Genomic DNA, 22,743 nt, shown 5'->3' with positions numbered 1-22,743 from the left:
TGATGCCAAGGCTCCCCATAGAACTTTCTGTGATGATGACAGTGGTGTCTGTGCTGGCCCTCTGGTAGCCACACTGAGCACCTGAAATGGAGCTAGTACAGCTGAGAGACTATACTTTTAATTTTAATGAATTTCCAGTTGAAATCACATGTGGTTGGTGACTACCATACTGGACATGCAGCTCTAAACCTCTCTGTAGTGAAAATTCTGCCCAGGAAAGACCCAGGAGAACTGTTTTTTGCACAACACCAGGTAAACAGACCTCAGGGGACCTGATGTGACTCAGAAACCATAGCAGAGCCCAGGTTGGAAATCCAAGCAGCCGGGATTTCCAACCTTCCGACCACAGGAGGACGGCAGATCAATGGGACACCCTTCTCCACAGCTTCCTCCTGGAGAACTACTCATTCTGCAAGATTCCACTCCAGAGCATGAAGCATTCCGATTCCTTCCTAAGCAGCCAGGCTCAGTTTCCTCTAGGCCTGCTGAGCCCCCAGTCCCCACGTCTGAGTGCTCACCTGGCCCAAGGTCTCACCTGGCTCCTACCTCCATCTGAGTGCTCACTTGAGTCTCTCACCTGTTCCCACCTCCACCTTGGCACTCACCAGTTCTCACCCCCCTGGGAGCACTCACAGCACTTCTGCCATGAGTGTCTCACTCTCCCCCATGTCCCCGAGACCTCCTAGAGGGCAACCACCACATCTTATTTACTTTTACACCCCCAGCACCTGCCTCTTACAAGATGCCCAGAAAATGTCTCATGAATGCTTGTGTCTTACAATCAAGTCAGAAACTTCTCTCGCTAGGACACCCCTATGCAGCCACCACCTGTAATCTGCGCACTGCTATCACAGGGACAAGGGATGTAGTTTGTGTTTCTCTGAAGCACCTCCAGGCCTCATTTTATTTGTATATGTCCGTCCGCACGGCCCACTTCCTGCATCTGGGAAATATGTGTTTACAAATCAAATGAAGATAGCCAAATAATAAAGTGTATATTACCTCCTTCAATCCTCACAACAACCCTACAAAGCTGTAGCTTACTACCCTCACATAACAGATGAGAAAATTTGTGCCACAGAGAGCTGCATCACCTGTTTCAGGTCGCTCAGGCTGGCCAGCACAAGTGCTGGGGTTGGACCCAGGCAGTCTGACCCTGGAGTCCACGTTCTCATCCCCTCATGCAGAACAACTACTCTTGCAGGTCACCAGTTGCTTTCTACCTTTCACTTAATCCGCAAACTCTGAAGCAAGCAGAGCTGATGTTATTATCATCTCCACTTCTTAGAAAACAAAGGTAGGATAGGTAAGTGCCTAAGGTTACAGGATTAGTGAGTGATGATTCCAAGTGTCTTGGGTCCCACTCTAGGGTTTTTGTTTTTCTGACACTCTGGGCTCATAAAATTTTCTTGGAATGGGCTAAAAATAAAACGAGTATTTATTTTACAAAGAGGTGTCTGTTTCTCACCTGGGCAACTTAAAGAAGATGCACTTTTCAGTGATTATTTACGTGCAGTCTGCCTGGATGTAGGGACAGGACGATAAATCAGTGACTTTTCCAAGCTCAAGCTTAGGATTCATATTGCTGGAGACAGAGGATCTCGAGTACTTTCTCAGCAATATAAGGATTGGAATTATTAGCATCATTTGTTCTCACTTGGTGACCTTAATGGCTAACGCTTACTGACTAGGGCTTGCGACGTGCCACACACAGTTCTGACTGCTTTACGTATAGTAACTCATTTAATCCTCAGAACAACACTTTGAGGCAGGAACATCATTATCTGCATTGCACAGATGAGGGACATACAGAGTCAGGGGACTTGCCCGAGGCCACACCACTAGTTGGTGGAAGACTCAGATTTATGGCCAGGCAGTGTGGCCCCAGAGAGATGTTCTTATTTGCTGTACTGCCTTCTGTTTCCCTGGCACTGAGAAATGTTGTCCATCATCCTCTGGCCACGTGAGAGAAATTGTCAAGAAAGCGCGTGATGCCAAAGAAATGTCTGACAACACAAGCATGGTTTTTAAGATACTTCTTAAACAGTAGGATCCTCTTTCTGTACAAAATTCTGAGTAGAACCCCCAAAGCAGAGTCATGCTCCTTCACCTCTCACACACCCACTTGCCCTGCCCTGGGCTCTGAGGCTCCTCTGGGTAACTCAGGACTCCAAGAGCACATGGGAACTTACAAGACAGGAGTCCTGGGCATTTGGAATGGGAAGGTTGGGGCTCCCGGGCACAGGCAGTGAGCACTCAAGTGCATCTCTTGCAAAAAAACACAAGAAAGATCTTTGGGGCTAATGGACTATTCTCCACGTTAATGGAAAAACATAGTAACCTTTCTGTAGAAGTTTGCTGCACTGAGTAAAAAAGACCAACGCATAGAATTTTCTGCAGAAAAGCTAGCTCTTCCCAAATACATGTGTGTAGCTTTGACTGCTTTATGTTTCATCTTCTCCCGTGACTTCAAAATCTGAACAAGTACCAGGCAGTTACACAGCAGGACTACAGAGAATAATTCAGACAGAAAGTGCTGTGCTAAAAGGAGCCCTGCTGGTCTGTCGCAAGGTCAGGGCAGTGACTGCCAGGGAATGGACTTCCAGCTGTTCTTGTCTGCCACACACAAGCAGTTACAGATTCTTGCTGCTGGACATAGCCTATCTTCTCCCCAAAATATATGAATCGCACATGTAACTGAGGCAGGATGTGTATGTCGTCTGAGGCTTGGGAACAAAAAGGCTTTGAGAAGTCACATAAATCAGCGATTTGTGCTTGCCGAAGACAAAAGCTTGAAAATCCCTTTGTGACAGATGGGCAGAATTTTGATGGCCCCACAATAAAGAAATCTCTCCTCTCCTCAGCAAAATAGTCAAAGGACAGATTTTCACTTATGGGCATCACGTCACAGGTTCACTAAGATTTTAGCCTGAGAGAAACTTCGGGAAGCTTCCATGTGCCTTTCTTCATGTGATCCATTCGGTCATATCTACTCAGTCTGAGGCGGCACCTGGTCGCCCTGAAGGAACTGTGGGGTGACGAACTTCCAGGAGGGGAGGTAGGGAGGGACACAGGGCTCCACCTCAACAATTGCCTCTGGGGGACTTAGGTTCCAGAGAATAAGTTCTCCCACAGATATGGATGGGATTTACCCCCCAAAGAGAATGAGACAGCAGGATGTGTAAAAAATAGAAGACATCAAAACAACTGAAGTGTGAACTATAGTATGTTGGTATCCCACCAAAGTTAAAGGGATTTGCTTTTTAAGTAACTTAAAATATTAGGATTAAAGCATTTAGAGGGCAGATTCAATTACATGCCATGACAGCAAAAGATATCCACAAGAAACAAATAAAGATGGAAATAAATCATGAACAGTCCAATTATATCCATATTTGAATAAGTCTTAATTACATTCTGAGAAATAATAATCAACTACCGATGCATACAGTAAATATGTGAATTCTCTAACCACAGAAATAATTATAGAGAATTCCTAAATTAGAAATTTTTTTATGCATTTCTTTTTTTTTAGTCCACCTTCCTACTCCAGTCCTTGCCAATTTCTATGCTCCTACATATTGCTGTATTTTTAGTAGGGGTAGGAAAATGTTGATAGAATGAAGAAATGAATGTGTGGGTTTCTGGAAAGAACTTCAAACTCCAATTGCAATTATTCTTTGGCCCTCAACCAAAAAAAAAAAAAATTTGAAAATAGACAAAGAACTTGAATAGACGTTTCTCCAAAGAAATGGCCAACGAGCACGTGAAAAGGTGACTCAACATCACTAATCGTTAGAGAAATGCAAATTGAATCTGCAATGAAATACCACCTCATACCCATTAGGATGGCTACTCTCAAAAAAAAAAAAAAAAAACAGAAAATAACAAATGTTGGCCAAGGTGTAAAGAAATTGGAATTCTTGTGCACCACTGGTCGGAAGGTAAAATGGTGCAGCCACTATGAAAAACAGTACGGCCAGTGACTCAAAAAATTAAACCATAGAATTACCACATAATCCAAAAATTTCACCTCTGGCTAAATACTCAAAAAGAATGGAAAGCACGGCTTTAAAGAGATACTTGTACATGTATGTTCACAGCAGCACTATTCGCAATGCGTGAAACATGGAAAAAACCTGTGTCCATTGACAGATAAGCAAAATGCAAAGGCATGCAGTAGATTATTATTCAGCCTGGAAAAGGAAGGAAATTCTCATATATATTCCAACATGAATGAAACTTGAGGATATTATGCTAAGTGAAATAAGCCAGTCAAAAAAAAATACTATATAATTCCACTTATATGAAGTATTTAGAGTAGTCAAAATCTTAGAGAAAGTACATACCATGCTAGTTGCCAGTTCTGTGATAACATTCTGACTACACTAGCAGCCCTTTAGGAAAAAGTCTATCACAAGAAATTGTGTTACTTTTAGAAGAGTTTGCTATGCTCTGTGTTTAGGAGCTTACTTTTTGTGGTCTATTTATGTGTGAGATGATACTACTTAGAAGGGAGAGGCCTTAAACATTATTCAGACCAGACACTCTTAGCACAAACATGCTCCGGGAGAGAACTAAAACACCTTCTGTTATACACACAGCCAATTAGTCCAATTCAACCACAGACCTTATGGAAGCCATTTGGGGCAAGAAAACACTAACTTTGCTCGACATCCAAGAAACAGAGGTCAGTGAAGTGTGAGTTGAATAAAAGAAAGGCTTGAATTAACCCAGTTTCTTGGGTTGAATACAGAAATGATTCATTAGCTAATATCTACTCGAGATCCAACAAACCCACCTTGCAGCCTTAACTCCATACCAGAAACAAAGGATCAAAACCACAGAATTTCTAACATAAAAGCTCCAACAGCTCAACTCCTTCATTTAGCAGATGAGGAAAATGAAGCTCACATACAAATTGATTTGCTACAAAAAAAGAAAATGATTTGCTCAAGGTCACTCAACTAGTTACAGGAGAGCTGAGTCTGAAGTCTGTTAACCCAGTGTCCTGCCCAACACAACTGGCCACCATCACTGGCAACTCCTGGGTGGAAGGAAGACATTGCCATTTGACAGAAGTCACAACAAAGTGCCCTAGTGGCACGTCGGTAGGAAGTACTGCTTTTCTCCGAGACATGTTATTTGTGGCGATAAGGTAACCCACAGTGCATACAGTGGCCACGAATGCTGCTTTCTCAACAGTCATGAGAATGCATTAGAAACCTTTGAAAGACTGCTTTGTGAAGATAATTTAAAGACTGTTTTGGGGGCAGCACAAGTAAAAGGAAGCTTTGATTCTTTCTGCCTCCCTGGTGCATTAGCACAGTTTCATCCACCCTTGGACAAGGTTATACCGAAGGGATCTCTGCACTCACCATGGAACCAGGGAGCGATGGTGTCTGAGGTTTTCTCGTAGCCTGCTCGAAACTGTAGTTGCTCCTCTTTAAACCAGCGGATGATGTCCTCCTGGGCGGAGCTGGATGCCGTCCTCGTCACGCCCTCGTTTCTGTTGTTTATAAAAGTTTTGCAAGTTAGATTTCACTCATTTGAAAATAATGTGCTCAAAAACATACATATATATGTGTGTTTATACACACACACACACACACACACATAGAACTATAGACGTTTCAAGATGTAATTACATGGGCTGAGCTAATGGCAGCTGGGCCCCTGCACACCACCATTATATTTCTCAAGGGCAGAGAGGAAGGAACATCAATCTGTCACTTGTCCTTTCCATCCTGAAGGGCTAGTTACGGGAATGAGCCACTGCTATGTTAATGCATGGATCTAAATTCATTTTAATATGCATTAGAAACTCAATTAACTCCCAATTAAAATTTGATAAAATAAACATTTAAAATTAAAATACACTTTTACTCCAACACTATTTTCCTAGAGAGCATGTACTTGCAAACAAAAGAAATCAAATATAAATCATTTCTTGCCTAACATTTTCATTGTTTGATTTTTCTCTTCTATTTCTATTTCCATTAACCTCCCTGATTTGCTTTCTTCTTCCCACATTTTGAAGATTGCTAAGAAACAATCTCAGAAATACGAAGTAAAAGGAAGAAGAGTGTTTGAAGACTGGTATGAAACAGATATAGGCAGCAGAATCCTTTTGAAATAAATTCAGTAGCCGAGCTTAAGTTCTGGGATATAAGTCAATTTCCACTACAGAAAGTAACACTGCAATGTAATAAACGTATTTCCAAGTCCCATTCAACAGCCTTCTGACTTTGAGCAGGATTCAATTTAAACACAACACCACCACCACTGCAGTCAGGAAAGTATCCTGTCTGTGCAGAGACCTGCTGGGAGACGTGCACCTGTCTGAGCCAACAAGACGGACTTTCCAGCCTCCATCATAAAACAGATCCTGAGGGGCTTCCAGTCTCAACTCCAGCCCATCTTGTTGCAGTCAAGGACCTATCCCATCTGTACAGGGACCTGTTGGGAGACACACCTATCCACACCACTTCTGTACTCGCATCCTTTGCCAGGTTTCCCAAACAGCCCCAGTACCCTCCTTGGGTCTCCACCATGTAAACTCTGGAGCCCTCAAAAGACTTGCAGCAAGCCTGGACCTAGAGCACCCTCTAGTGATGAGACCCTCTATCTACACCACTTCTGTACTTGCATCCTTTGCCAGGTTTCCCAAACAGCCCCAGTACCCTCCTTGAGTCGCCACCATGTAAACCCTGGAGCCCTCAAAAAGACTTGCAGCAAGGCTAGACCTAGAGCATCCTCTAGTGATGAGGCAGCTGCAGTGGTCACAGGCTCAGGAGACACAACAGTCAGTCTGCTTGGAATGTCTGGAAGGCCCTCTGAAGGACAGACACAAAGCAAGCCAAATTGTGAAAACTGGAATAGATACCTAATCCCTCAATAAGCAGGCATCAGTGCACATCCACAAGCATCAAGGACATTTGGTGAAATATGACCTTACCAAACATAAAAAATAAGGTGCTAGAGATCAACCCTAAAATGATGGAGATGTGTGATCTCTCAAAGAATTCAAAATTGTGTTTTCTTTAAGTTTGTTGAGCTTCCTTAAAACAACTAAGAATCAATTCAGAAATTCAGGGAAATTTAACAAACATTGAAAGAATTTTAAAAAAACCAGAAATCCTGGTGCTGAAAAATTGGGTGAAATAAAAAATGCAATAAAGAGCATCAACAGCAGATTTGATCAAACAGAAGAATCAGGGAATTCAAAGACAGTCTATTTGCAAATACACAAAGGAAAGAAAAGAAAAAAGAATGAAAAGATATGAAGAAAGCTTACAGGATGTCTGGGACAACATCAAAAAAGCAAATATTCAAGTTATTAAAAGGGAACTGAGAAAAACAAAGAGTTGTAGAAAGCTTATTCAAAGAAATAATAACAGAAAATCTTCCAAACCTGAAATAAGAAACAAATATCCAGGTACAGGAAGTTCAATGGTCACCAATCAGATTCAACCCAAATAAGAATACCCCAAGACATACTGACCTCAAAGGTCAAAGACAAAAAGAGGATCATGAAAGCAGTGAAAGAAAAAAAGAAAATAACATATAAGGGAGATAAAATATACCTGGCAGCAGACTTCTCAGCAGAAACCTTACAGTCCAAGAGGGAGTGGGACACTATATTCAGAGTTCTGAAGAAAAATAACTCTCAACCAAGAATACTGCACTCAGCAAAACATTCCTTGAGAAATAAAGGAAAGATTTTCCCACACAAACAAAATCTGAATGAATTCATTGCTACCAGATGTGTACTATAAGAAATGCCAAAAGAAGTCTTCAAACTCAAAGAAAAGGAAGCTAATGTGATTGTTCTTATATTGTAATCATGGTATGTAAACCACTTAAATCTTTAGTATGAAGATTGAAAGACAAAGCTATTAAACTAATAATTATAATTTAAGAGATAGGCCATATAAAAAAATGTAAATTATGACATCAAAAATTCAAAATGTGTGGGAAGACTACAGTTAAAGTATATATTTATTATTTTGCATAGTTCTTTTTTTCTTTGTGATAAAAGTTAAGTTGGTATCAGTCTATGACTTGTTATAACTATAGGATGCTTTTTGTTAGCCTCATGGTAACCACAAAGCAAAAACCTATAATAGATACACTAAAAATAAAAAGTAACCAAAACATACTATTAGAGAAAACCACTTAACCACAAAGGAAGACTGTAACAGAAGAAGAAAGGCATAAAGGATCTATAAAACTAGAAAACAAGTATCAAAATATCAACAATAAACCCTTACCTATAAATAATTATCTTGAATTAATTGGAGAATGTAAATGGAATACATTCTCCAATTAAAAGACATAAAGTAGCTGAATGGATTAAAAGAAAAAAAAAGCAAGACCCAAATATATGCTGCCTACAAGAGGCTCACATCATCAGTAAAGACACATACAAACTGGAAGTGAAGGGATGGAAAAAGATGTTCCATACAAACAGAAACCAGAAAAGAGCAGGAGTCGCTATATTTATATCAGATAAAATAGACCTTAAGCCAAAAACTGTAAAAAGACACAAAGAAGACCAGTATATAATGATAAAGGGGTCAATACAACAAGAAGATATAACAATTATAAATATATATGCATCCAACATAGGAGCACCTAAATTTAGAAAGCAAATATTATTAATAGACTTAAAGGGATAGACAGACTGTAATACAATACTAGTAGAAAACTTCGACATCCTGCTTTCAACAATGGACAGATCATCCAGACAGAACCATACCCTAGACCTCTACAGAACATTTTATCGAACAGCTGCAGAATACAACTTCTTCTCAACAGCACGTGGATGCTATTTTTCAGGATAGATCATGTATGTGTTAAGCCATAAAACGAATCTTAACAAATTTTAAAAAATTGAAATCAAGAAATAACAGGAGGAACATTGGAAAATGCACACATACATGGAAATTAAACATGCTTCTGAAAACTATAAAACATTGATGAAAGAAACTGAAGAGGACATGAATAAATCCAAAGATATCCTGTGTTCATGAATTGGAAGAATTAATGTTAAAATGGCCATACTACCCAAAGCAATCTACAGATTTAATGCAATCCCCATTAAAATACCAGTGACAGTTTTCACAGAAATATAAAAAAGAAAAAAAGTCCTAAAATTCGCACAGAACCACAAAAGACAACAAATAGCCAAAGCAATCTTGATCAAAAAGAACAAAGCTGGGGGCATCCACTGACTTTAAAATATACTACAAAGCAATAGTAACTGAAACAGCATGATACTGGCATAAAAAGAGATATAATCCACATGTTTACAACCAACAGATTTTCACCAAGAACATACACTGGGGAAAGAAGTGTCTCTTCAATAAATGGTGCTGGCAAAACTGGATACCCACATATAGAAGAATGAAACTGGACTCCTACCTCTTACCATATACAAAAATCGACTCAAAGTGGATTAAAGACTTGAATGTAAGACCCAAAACTATGAAGCTACTAGAGGAAAACATGAGAGAGATGCTTCATGACACTGATCTGAGCAAGATCTTTAAAATAAGACCTCGATTTTACAGGCAACAGAAACAAAAATGGTCAAACGGAATTATATCAAGCTAAAAAGCTTCTGCACAGCAAAGGGAACAAACAACAGAAGGAAGAGACAACTTACAGAATGGGAGAAAAACATTAATATTCACAAACTATACATCTGACAAGGGGTTAATATCTAGAATACGTAGGAACTCAAATAACTCAATACCAAAAAACCAAATAATCCAAATAAAAACTAGGCAAAAGACCCAATAGACATTTCTCAAAGACAACATACAATTAGCCAACAGGTATCTGAAAAAATGCTTGGCATCACTAATCATCAGGGAAATGCAAATCAAAAGCAAAATGAGGTATCACCTCACCCCAGTTAGAATGGCTATTATCAAAAATAAAAAAAAAAAAAATGCTGACAAGGATGTGGAGAAAGGAGAACTCTTACATACTGCTGGTGGGAATATAAGTTAGTACTGCTTTTATGAACAACAGTATGAGCTTCCTCAAGAACTTTAAAATGGAACATATGATCCAACAATCCTGCCACTGACTATATATCCAAAGAAAACAAAATCAGTTATGTTGAAGAGATAGCTGCACGTCCATGTTTATGGCAGCACTATTCCCAATAGCCAATATATGGAATCCACCTAAGTGTCCATTAATGGATGAATGGATTTAAAAATGTGGTATATATACACAATGAAATGGTATTCAGCCATAAAAAGAATAAAAATCCCGTCATTTGTGACCACATGGATGAACCTGGAGGACATTATGTTAAGTGAAATAAACCAAGCACATTAGGACAAATGCTGCATGATGTCATTCATATATGGAATGTAAAAGAAGCAGAGAGTAGAACAGTGGTTACCAGAGGCTGGGGAGAACAAGCGGGGAGGGAGGGACAGGGAGAGGTAGGTCAATGGGTACGAAGTGACAGTTAGAAAGGAGAAATAAGTTCTGGGGTTCTATTGCATACCAAGGTGACTGTAGTCAACGATAATGCATTGCACACTTCTAAATAGCCACAAGATGTGATTTTAAATGTTCTCACCACAAAGAAATGACAAGTGTTTAAGGTGATGGATATGCTAATTATACTGATTTGATCATTACACAATGTATTATATGTATCAAATCATACTATATCCCATAAATATATACAATTATTATGGATCAATTAAAAACAAAACTTATTAAAAAAAAAACAACAATAAAGAGTTTGGATGAACCACTGGAACTTCCTGTAAATTAACTTCTGGCTCTTTATGCTATTTATGGTAACATATGTTACCATGAACTATGTATGACATATATCAGACATGCATATATACATGTATGTATTATTCCTCATGATTTTCAGAGTCTTTTGGAGAAAATGTCCGGTAACATTTGACCTTCCTGGGAAGCAGACACTGCATACACATGAGGTTATATGATAAATTCTCATACTAGCTTCCAAATTAGGTTCTTTTTGGCTAAAGTCCTTGGAGATCAAGCCAAACTCCAAAGACACTAGAGAGGCCAGCCTCTTTCCTGGGCAGGCTCCACGCTGACCTCTGCCATTACAGTTGGAAGTCCCAGCTCTAAACCCACCCAGTCTGACTCACAAACAGCACTTCATGCAGCGTCTTAATTTGGAAAAAGTGAGCTAATGGAGCACAGCTTAAAACAAGAACTGCCCTTTTTGAAAGGCCACCTTCATTGCTGTCCATCAAATACACTATGCTCTAAAAATGCCATGAGAAAGGGACATCCTGCAAGTTGTTTTCCCACGCTACCCTTGGAAGAGACAGATAGCAGGCGTGAGCCACACATACTGCCCCGGAGGCTCTGTGGCCAGCGTGTGCAGACAAGTTCCAGCACCCAGAGGGCCGTGTGCAGGAGGCCACACACCTCCCTGACCTGCTCATAGAATGAAGGGAACACCCATTTCCTGATTGTATTTGTTTTCTTGTCCATAAGAAATAAATCATTTCCCAAACTGTCACTTTGCATAACATGGTCATTTAGTGTTGGGCCCCACGTCCCAAAATGGAACCTTCCGGTTAAGTACAAATAATTACAGTAGAGAAGAAGGTTCACCTCAGTGTTTCTTCTGAGGTCATCATACTCATTAAAAATAAAATAAAATAAAAAAACCTTGATGATAACTACTCACTCCAAGCAAAGGGAGATTTTTTATTTGTTTTTCATTTCTCCGTACTCTTAACAGAGAAGCATTCAGAGGCAAGGCTTTACACAGTTCTGTTTCTTTCAACCAATATTTGAATTTAAATACTTCTAAATACTAGAATATTAAGAATAATATAGTACCAATAACCAGGAAACAATTTCATAATCAGTAAACATAAGGGATATGGGTTTTCTGCTATAGAACCATTGTACTTTTCTTCAGGGACGTTCCAAAACAAATTGTTCTTTCTACCTCCTTCACAGCCTAGGAGGCAAAGGCACCTTCATCACCAAAGAAAGAGTTCATTCAGAAAAGGAGCATTTCCAAATTCTCAAAAGATGAACTTGGCTATATGTCCCAGAATGAGAATTACTGACAAACTTTCGACCCTCAGCAGTGAAAACGCAGTCCTACTGATCACGTGACAGTCGGCAAGCCCTGAGGTCCCCACCTTGATATTCTTTTACTACTAAGAGTGACCGTGGGCATCGGCGGAACCCTGGCTGTCCCCGCTTATCCCCTCTCTGGCTTGTCTGCGGCCACCGGGTGGGGCTGGGGCACAGGAAGTCACCTAGCTTGATGGGCATCGTCACCATGGTATCGGGTACACTCACTGTAACACCCGTGGACACTCTGCAGCTGGGAGGGGAAGAATGCCCGACCGGGTACCCCAGGAAGAAGGCTCACAGGTAAGACAGAGCTACACAGGCAGCCGGCGGGTCCTCCACTCCCCATGGCAGGTCACACAATTCGTCTTTAATCCACCATTTCAATATGCTGCCTAAAGCCACCTGCATGGCTTCTTACCTGAGAGGTTTTTGAGGGTATCCCGCTGGGTTTAGGAACTGAGGCTTGGGTGGAAGCGGAGGTCTTTTTGGTTTCTGTGGAACACTCGGGGGGCTTTGCAGCCTGTCACCGCCTCGTCCTCTTTGGGCCCCCAGGGACAACCTCCTGTAGTCTTCCCGCGCTTGCTTAGCCAAGGAGCGTCTCTTCTCATCAGCTGCTTTGGATTTTCGCACTAGAAAAACAATGGGGTTTATGAGAATGGCCCTCGTCAGCCCACAGAGAGGTGAGAAGGTTCCGCACTGCACAAGGGACAGCAGAGCAGGCTCCCGGCAGCTTGTCATCTGCTCACGGCCACGAACAAGCACCGTCAACACCTATTGTGCAGACAGCGTTCACTGCAGGGCTCCTCTCTTCATCAGGGAGTTTGGGGATTTTCTGAGAGGGGAGGAGGAGGAAGAGGAGGAGGAAGGGATGAGACAAAGGTGGAGAAGGTGTACAAGAACTTCCTGCAGTCAGCAAGACTAAGAGATAAGTCCCAACTTGAGTGAGGGTTCAAGTTGTCAGAGGTGTTGAGTAACAAAGGGCAACGATCGCATCCTCTCACACTCACGTTCAGACGCAGCGTGCCTGAGCCACCAGCAAAGACCGGGCAGTCAGGGCGACTCAGTGGCACGGGGGTGTGGACAGGGTGAAGAGCAGGCAGCTGGACCAAACATGAGTCAGCCCCACAGACAAAACAACAAAGGGATGTTTAGCACAGATGATTGCAGAACACGCTGTCACGTGTAAAAGTACTCCGAGGCTGCCTTTTCATATTACAGCCACATGTCGCTTAATGATGGGATAAGTTCCGAGAAAGGAGTCACCAGGCGATTTTGTCCTTGTGCGAACATCACAGAGTGTACTCACACAAACCATACCTGCTCTACACCTAGGCTGCAAACCCGTACAGCATGCTGCCATGCTGCATACTGTGTGCAGTTCTAACACAGTGACAAGTATTTGTGTACCTAAACACAGAAAGGGTACAGAACAGTAAAATATGGTATAAAAGACAAAAAATGGTACACCTGTCTAGGGCACTTACCGTCAATGGAGTTTGCAAGACTGGAAGTTGCTCTGGGTGAGTGAGTGGTGAGCGAACGTGAAGGCCTAGAACATTCCTGTTATACTATTATAGACCGTATACTTGGGCTACACTAAATTCATAAACTTATTAAAATCTTAAAATTTATAAAAATATTAAAAATTATACAGTACATGACTATTTTGTAAAATAGAGGGCGTTTCTGTTTTAGCAACACAACGTTAAAGACTCTAATGCGGAACATAAGGATAATTTCCACTGAGTATGTTTACACTTCAGGCATTATTGGTCAAATCCTGTTACGTTTGACTTCACGGCGATACCAAAAATATTCCATTATACTAGGATTTCTTTGCATAGCACGACGAGGCCCTTGGATCTTGCAAATATTTCCATTTCACAAAAGTTGTCATTTCAGTGGCATTTGCTGTAATGAACTGCAAGCTAATTTAGGATTCTCAACATCCTGCCAACATCGCCCCTCTTGTTCCCTTCCTCGAGCCGCCTCAGGGACGATCTGGTAGTTCAGTCTTCTTTGTTCAAGTCAGATGGAAACCTTAGTCCCTTCTCAAACCTGAATTCTTCCAGCATCTGGAGCATCCTCTCTCCACTGTCATTTGCACGGCTTACTCTTCTCCTCTGAGGTTTCTCTCTGGCAGGGCTCACTCCAAAGGGAGTCAGGGCCGGGTCACAGGCATGGATAATACATCCAGCCTGTTTACCCGTGTTCTTCTGATTACAAAGTTAAAAATGTGTTCACTGTTGACAATTTAGGGGGGAAAAACCCAAACAGAACAAGAAGAAAAATTCAAATAAGTAAACTTGAATCCCACCTCTCCAAGAAAACTAGTGTTTACGGTTAACCTTCCAATTCTTTTCCTTCATGGACTTAGACATTTTTAAACAGTGATATTTTTCATACTATTTTATAATGATTTTTCTTCTCCAAGCTAATGAGACATAAACATATTCCAAGATCATTAAACGCTCTTCTAAAATACGTTTTTCATAGGTACATACCATTCTATTATATAAATACATCATAATCTTGAGGGTACAAAAATGAATTGAATTCTGCTATTCAAATGCAGCTCGTAAGCATCTGAGTATTAATTGAGTAATAACATGTGAGTAATGATTTATTGTTAAGATGCCTCTCAACAACCCACTTTAAGTGCTTCTTGGGGTGATCGTTTTATTAAGTGAAAGAATCAGAGGGGAGACTCCGAGTTCTACCGAGGTGCCCGGGTACTCACGAGATGCCTGCCACTCGGAATCTTCTTTCCAGCTCTTGTAAATCTGCTTGGTTCTCTCTTCATCTATTTGATTCATTTCTTCATCTTGTTTTTTCTTCGGGGATTCTTTCTTCTGTTAAAAAAAAAAAAAAACAGAAACAAACACTGGTGAGTAAATCTGGCAGTTTTCTACAAGGAAAGGATTCTCCTGAGCACATCCGATTCCCATTATTCTCCCTGGAACACTGGGGAGGCAACGCCGTGTGTGGACGGAGCGTGGACTTGGGGGTCGGAATGGCTGTCGCCGGCTCCACTGCCTGCCCTGCTGTAGGTGTAGCTCCAGGGCCGATCACTGAACCTCACCTGGGCTATTTCCCCATAAATAAAATGAGAACAAATATTTCACAGGGTTACAGTGAGGGTTAAATAACTTTTAAATAAAAGTACCTAGCACGGTGTATTGAGAACGCAACAAATATTCCTTTTTCGCACACATAGCACTTCGCTGCTTCGAATCTACTCTCCCCCTTAAGTAGTGATCTACTGCACGAGAACAGTATAAACACTATTTTACAGCAAGGGTCTCCAACCTATGGTGAGCTGTATAATTATTTCATTTTATATTGCAATGTAATAATTAGAAATAAAGTGCACAATAAATGTAATGTGTTTGAATCATCCTTAAACCATCCTCCCCCTCCCCAGTCCGTGGAAAAAATGTCTTCCATGAAAACGGTCCCTGGTGCCAAAAAGGTTGGGGACCGAGCTTTGCAGGACCTGACGGGTTGCCCAGAATAATGCACGTTCCCAAAGCAGTCCCAGCCAGACCTCTACATGCCCTCAAACCATGTGTCCCAAAGATGCGGTACTTACACGTGGTTTGAGGTGGTTCAAAAAGGAAGATTTTTGTTTAAAAAAAAAAAACAGAAAAAATATTTTTAAAAAGCATTCTTTGAGAAGGGAAAATATAAAATATGTATTCCTTTAAAAGGAGAATTTTTTTTTAATTATGTTAAATAGACACAACAAAATTTACCATCTTAACCATTTCTAAGGGTACTGTTTTATGCCATTCAGAACATTCAAGAAAACGTGTTTTAAACTAAAGAGAAAATGAACAAACCAAATCACTTAGATCTGAAAAGTATTTTGTTTATTGGGCTACAGCCTTCTGAGTGCTCACAAGAAAAGTGAATTTACAACTTGGTGAACTATAAAGCTTTGGTTAGCTAAGTAATAAAACAAGCTGAAAGGCCCAAGACAGACAGACTATGCTTCCTGCTCTCTCACAAGTGACAGGTCTTTTCATTTGTGTTTTCCTCTAGAAAGATAAAAACTTCCCTGTTGCGAAATCATTTCCCCATGACTAAAATACGAACCTTGATGTTGTGAAACTTGTTTCTGATTATCGTGGGAAGTCATAACTCACAGTTTATGCAGTGGTAATTCATAAATTGTACTTCACCTTAGAAGTAACTAAACTTTAGTGCATTTGCCATTTTCATTTTTTTTCTTTACGTTATTCTCCTGCCTGGAGCTCAGCTCGCTTTGTGTGCCGATACCATAAAAACCAAAGAATAGCTTTCGGTGTTTGAAATGACTGTTAGAATTTGCCATCCCTTTACTGAAGCTGTTTACAAGCCTGACATAAAAGTGCTGCTAGCAATTTCTAGCCTTAAAGAGAAAATAAAAGTGGAACCTTGGCTGTCTCCCAGATGCATGTGTGTTTATTTTTAAATAATTAGAAAACATATACTTAAAACATCAAGCTGTGATTATCATGGATACTGTTGCTTAGGATGAACAAGATGTTTAAAAAAGCGAGTCTACTTAAGGAAAAATATTAAGTAAATAATAATAGACGTGGTACTTGCTTGATGAGACTCAAATGCCTGAGAGTGCTGTATTTTGCAAACGTACTCCTTTTAATCTGCAGCGTAATTATGTATGAACACACTGGAAACTTAGAATTAATGAGTTTCACAGAGTAATAGCAGATGCGTGCTGGCCCTGACTGCTGTATTTATTCAGGGCAGCTGGAAAACTTAAGGAACTTGTCCAAAGTCTCTCTAAGAAGTCCCCCAGAAAATTTACTTTTAGCAAAAGACTTGAGACTGTGAGTCAAGCAGGGGGAAACCAGGGGAAGGCTCTGGAGTGAAGGTGCAGAGGGCCTAGGCTGGACTCTGGTCCAGATGCCCAGGGTTCAAGGGCTGGAGACCCAGGCAGGCAGTGCGAGCTGTCAACATGAGCTCAGCTCACAGGACCAGAAAATGAGGCAAAGTTGGGCCCATATAGATGCGCTCTTGTCCCAGCCTGGGATGGAAACAATGACTTCCCACCCGTTTCCCCGCAGACACTCACAAATGCCTCCTTTATCACCTTGACTCTGCAGAGAAGCTTGGCAAGTGACCTGCTCACTCATCCTCTGGAATTATTCGCTATTCTTTAACCATGCTAAGTGAGCGCTGGCCTCTGTGCCCTTGTATCTGCTGTTCCCTCTGCCAGCAACACCCATCCTCCAGACGTCTGCATCTCTCCCTCCCTCACTCCTCCAGTTCTTTGCTCCAATATTGCCTGCTGGGAGTGGCCTGCTCTGACCACCTCTCTACAACACCCATCCCCCTCCTCCTGAGCCCCTCATCCTGCCTTATTTTCCTCCACGGCACATTTGATCACCTGACTTCATGGATAGATTCATCCTCTGTCTCTCCATCCAGAATAGAAGCTTCCCGAGGGCAGGGATTTCGTCTGATTTTTCCATAAAATGTGTCTCCAACTCCTATAACAGTGCCTGACACACAGAGCACACGCCATACGTGTGGGTTGCATGAATATATGGATCTTTTATCTTTCTCAACTGTCACCATTTAAGATGCTGTAATGTCATCTGAGCAGTGTTACTGAGAGTTGCCTCTAGATCCTCTAAATGTTGCTGTTTTAGGAAAAGGTGTGTGTCATGGCAGTACTACGCATATGGGGACCACAGTGCTACTTCATTGTGATTTCTTGAAGTCTCAGAAACGCGAGCGACTCAGTGCATGCATGTGCCTACGGAGGAGTCAGGGACTGATCACACCCTCCACGGGAACGCAGGCCTCTGGGCCGGCCTCCCCCGCAGCCCAGTCGCAGGCCATTTAGAACTTTCTCTTCCCAGGTTCACGTCTTACCCTGCTCTTTCAGACATCCTGTGGCTCAAATGCTACTGCAGCTTCCAAGTACCAGTCTATGCCGCCTTTATTTTGAGCAACTTAGGATATCACAGCAAGCTAGCGTGATGGAAGAAGTGGGCTTGGCCTGTAGGGAGAATGTCGCATCTGGACAGAGACAGGGGAGGAGTCCAGTGGACGTGGGGGCACGAGAGGCTGCCCATTGTAGAGGGACAGGGTCACGGCAACAGTGAGCGCAGCAGCAATGTAATCTGAATTCACGCTTTCTGCCAGGTCTAACGCCGCATCTATCGCTCTCTGAAATCAGTCCCCCCTCGGTGTCTGCAGCAGCCCCAGATATGGCCTCTGTGCCAGATCTTCCGGGAGGAGCTTTGCAGATACGTCTTGGCGTCTGTTCTTTCCGTGACATTCAAGACTTCCCCAACTCCAGACAAATGGGTGTGTTTGCAGTTTTTAAGATGGATTTCACGCTCTGCTGCTGCATTTCATTTCTGCGTGAGACTAATTAACTAATTTGTGAAACAGTAGTGGAAACGGCGATGCATGTAGCCCCTGGAGACAGAATGCTGGTCTTTTTACCTGGTGAAATCCATATGCCTTCATACGACTGATAGAATCGGCCAGCATTTGTTCAATGTTTCTTGAAGAACCGGAGGGTGACTAAAAATTAAATGAAACACATTTTGTAGCATTTGGAGCTGCAAGGCAATCTCAGAAGATAACCTGTCGCTGCTTCCCTCCTTTCAACATTCCCCAAAGCTGCCCCTACCCCCGCAGCTGGATTCACCCCAGTTTCCCACCGGCACCTGTGTTCTTGAGCCAGCACTGCCGGAGCTGCAGGCATGTGAGCCTCAGTGTCCCCACTGGCTAGGGCTTAGAAATGAATTATCACCCAAGAGCCAGGAGCTGCTGGTTTGGTGTATCTTGCTCCTATTTGGCCCCGGGGCCCTTGGATCACTTCTAGACATCAAATTACCCCTAATTTAATTCTGTCCTTGCTTGATCTCAGCATACCCTGTTTAAACCCAGACCAGAGAAACGCCCTGGTCTCCTGGCATTTAACTGCACAGCCTTGCTCCCCCTCTAGGGATGGAGACGCGACTCAGTTCCCGGGAGGCCTGCCTACTCTCTCTGCCTGGGTCACACTCCTCCCTTCCCCTGCTCTTGTTACCCAGCCTCTAGTTTCTCCTGTGCTAGATGGATTTCCCAGGAGGCGACTCCCCCAGTGGGGTTCCTGGATCCATGGCCTAGATTCCCTGGTGGCATTCCCGCCTGCCGCATGCCAAGCTCTCTGGCTTTGTAACTGAGCTGGCAAATCAAATCGGGTGCCTCCTAAGACACAGGCCCACATCACCCCGTCCCGAGTGCACAGCCTGAGCCAAGTCCCAGCATGGGGTAGCCAAGTGTCCTGGACAGCCAGATAGAGCCACCCACATTACCACGACTTATATGCCTTGTACCTGAAGACTCGATGCTGGATTTTGGCATAGATCAGAAATTGTCAGCAAATTTTCAGCAAAAGATCAGTGCCAACATTCAGTGAGGAGCACAGAGAGTGCTGTCGGGTTGTTAGCTATGCCACGCAACAAGCCAGCATAGCAGAGGCTGCCGGCTTTCTCAATCACACCTTTTTTCCACAGTTGCTGGCATGTGGCTACCCAACCATACTGCAAGCTTTTCCCAGCTGCTCTCGCAGTTATCTCAGCATGATACAGGTGATAACTGGCATTCGCCAGTTCCACTCAAGCCCTTAAAACCTCCTTCCAGCTACTTCCTCATTTCTTAGGGCAGGAATGGTGACAGTATCCGTGCAACTATTAAAGACAGCAGAGCCACCTAAAGCCTGAATGACCGTGTGGAGCTGAGCCTTCCTGAACCAGCACGCTTACCCTGGATTGTTATAAGAGAGAAAATTAATTTCTATTGTGTTCTGGCCATTGCATTTTGGGTCTATTTGTTTCAAATGTTTAGTTTGCCTTAACTGATAAAACTGGCCACAAGAGTTGCTGGTGGCAAGTTTCAAGCTCTCTGCTAAGAATTTTTCACTCATCACATGTAGTGAAATTAATGCTAATTCCACTAATGGCTACAGATCGCTGAAGGCATGTTAGCCCAGGCACTGTGTTAATGACTAAGTATTATTTTTATCCTACACGACGTCTCTGATGGATGGGCAACGTAACACCTATTTTCCCATGAAGAAATGGAGTCTCAGAGGAGTCATGGAGCTTGCTCAGGATCACAGAGCCAGCTCATGCCACAGCGGATGCTTTTTCTACTGCATAGACATTGCAGTGATACAAAAATGAAATGCAGGTCAACAGATTTCTTATGCTTTTTACTTAGCAAACTAATGAATCCTACAGGTTTCACAATCGCCACTCACTGTGTTCTTGAGCCAGCACTGCCCGAGCTGCAGGCATGTGAGCCTCAGTGTCCCCACTGGCTAGGGCTTAGAAATGAATTATCACCCAAGAGCCAGGAGCTGCTGGTTTGGTGTATCTTGCTCCCATTTGGCCCCGGGGCCCTTGGATCACTTCTAGACATCAAATTACCCCTAATTTAATTCTGTCCTTGCTTCATCTCAGCATACCCTGTTTAAACCCAGACCAGAGAAATGCCTTGGTCTCCCGGCATTTAACTGCATAACTTTGCAGTTTTTTCTTTTGCTTTTTTTCCCTCATTTTAATATTATAAAAGGATACTTAGCTGCTCTGAATCTAAAATAGAAGAATACAGTAACCAGTTCCTCCATTTCTGAACAGAGTAGAACTATCCCAACAAGTTTCGTATAAGTCTATCTATTCAAAAATACTACATGACTTTGAAAGTCTCTGGATGCATTTGTACCATAAGGAACGTGAGCTTTAAAAAATAAGCTCACGCTCTCTCCCCTTGATAACACAAGATCTGTTGGGCATCATTTTGCAAAAGCATCAGTTTCTTGGATGTTGAAAATTAGGCAAGTAACCATCCTCCCCTTGAAACCTCCCCTCAAGTATTGTAGAAAATACTTCAAACATGCTGGCTGCACTCCCACTCCCAGAATCAGAAGGACCTGGACCAATGAAACTAGAGTCTTGGACCAAGATTTTGTCAGAAACACCTTTAGCATGCTTAGTCTCTGAGTTTTTAAACAAACTCTTAGTTGTTTTCTGAGTTAGCATCAGGCTAACAGGCATCTGACAGTGATCTGCCAACTCATATGTTCAAAAGTGCTGTCCATGTTTTCAAGCATCTTCCCCCAAGCTCTTACCAATTACCATCACCTGCATAGGAACGAAGCTTTAAACGTAGCTCATGAGTTATTGTCTTCCTCGGAATTATTCCTTCAACTGAATAATTCATCTCATGTACACATGAACATGGTTTGCTTAAAATTATCTTAATTTTGTCCCTCTCACCATGGTACACCTTTTCTTACTAGTACTTCCGACATGCTCACTGCTTTTGTGCTTATCAGATGTGATGGGGTTATGGATATTCTAACCACCACCCAGAACTAAACAGAGAGTGTAAATGGAAGGGAGTCATGTTGCTGGACACTAAAGTGACCACCGTGGCCACCAATACCATGTACTTGTGACATACATGGTCTCTGAAGTTTTAGGAATTATTTTTAGTATACCAAAGCTCACAAGCTAGTTCTTGAGTAGAAGAGTTTTGGCGTAAAAATCGATTAGTTTAAGACCCACCCCAGAGATGAATACTTCTATTTAAATACTTCTATTCTCCATGTCTAAAACATATTGTAAACTCTAGAATTATTCACACATACCGAGACCATTTATAAAAATCCTACATTTCAAGGTGAACCAAAGATTTGCTGTTATTCCAAAGTGTTAAAATAACATGAAGACCTTAAGACTTGTGTAAGGCAGGTTCACACAGATACACTTACATGTTCTACAAATCCATGAAATACACCGAGTACAATAATAGGCTGAAAATAGTGGGATCCAAGATTTCTCCTTTATTAAAAAACAGCCAGATTAATGGGCTCAAAAATGATGATTTATGATGCTGATACCAGAGGGAGACAACCTCAGAAATACCACTGCCACTCTGACCGTTCCCAGAGACAGGATGAAGAGGCTTCTTGGAGAAGGTACGATGCCCTCTCTGAAGCTTCCATAGGATGCTGTGTTCCAGGGGATATACTCTTTCATTATTCCTACACCAAAAAAAGGGGGGAGGCAGGGGGGAAGAAAACTACCCTGCCTATATAATTTTTGCTTATAAAGCACTCTGAAGTCCAATACATCGTTTAATATTCAGATCAGGGGTCAGAGTAGGTTGTATCCCCTTGCCAAAGAGGGAAGGTGACTTGTTAACAGGTAGGAGGGCAGGGACTCTGAACCCAATGTCCTCCTGCAGCAGGCTGGCCCAGAGGGAACACAGGAAGGCTACTATGCACCTCAGCCACCAGTCAGCATCCACCTGCTACATCCAGAGATTTCCTGCAGCTGCTGAAACTCTATGCACTGGGTTCAAGCAATCTTATCTGCTTCACACTTTATTTAAAAATAAAAACTTCCATGAATACTTATGCAAAAGCTCCCCCCAAATAAAGAGAAAAATGGAAAGCTAATATTAATAACATCAGAAGCTAGTGGACACCCCTGCAGATGCTGAATCAGAATGACCCTCTCTAATCAGTGAAGATCCCAATTAGATCTGGGAAGGTAGCTCATTCAGATTGGGCAGAGGATAATATTAAAAAATTATTACTGTTAAACA

At 42.1% G+C, this 22,743-nt stretch overlaps 1 protein-coding gene across 1 annotated transcript in view; it reads right to left on the bottom strand.

The window, feature by feature from the left end:
• The window catches only part of SH2D4A (SH2 domain containing 4A), a 70,339-nt gene that overhangs the window by 5,134 nt on the left and 42,462 nt on the right, over positions 1–22,743 (bottom strand). Inside the window, exons 5-8 of the mRNA XM_012663049.1 lie at positions 18,583–18,663; positions 14,858–14,969; positions 12,536–12,746; positions 5,379–5,509 (exon numbers count right to left, since the gene is read on the bottom strand). Coding sequence (XP_012518503.1) covers positions 5,379–5,509; positions 12,536–12,746; positions 14,858–14,969; positions 18,583–18,663 — 535 coding nt within the window. The remainder of the gene's footprint in view (positions 1–5,378; positions 5,510–12,535; positions 12,747–14,857; positions 14,970–18,582; positions 18,664–22,743) is intronic.

The sequence above is a fragment of the Propithecus coquereli genome, unplaced genomic scaffold, assembly GCF_000956105.1.
Source record: "Propithecus coquereli isolate 6110/MARCELLA unplaced genomic scaffold, Pcoq_1.0 Scaffold79, whole genome shotgun sequence".
NCBI lineage: Eukaryota > Metazoa > Chordata > Mammalia > Primates > Indriidae > Propithecus > Propithecus coquereli.
This window is presented reverse-complemented; position numbering and strand designations above follow the sequence as displayed.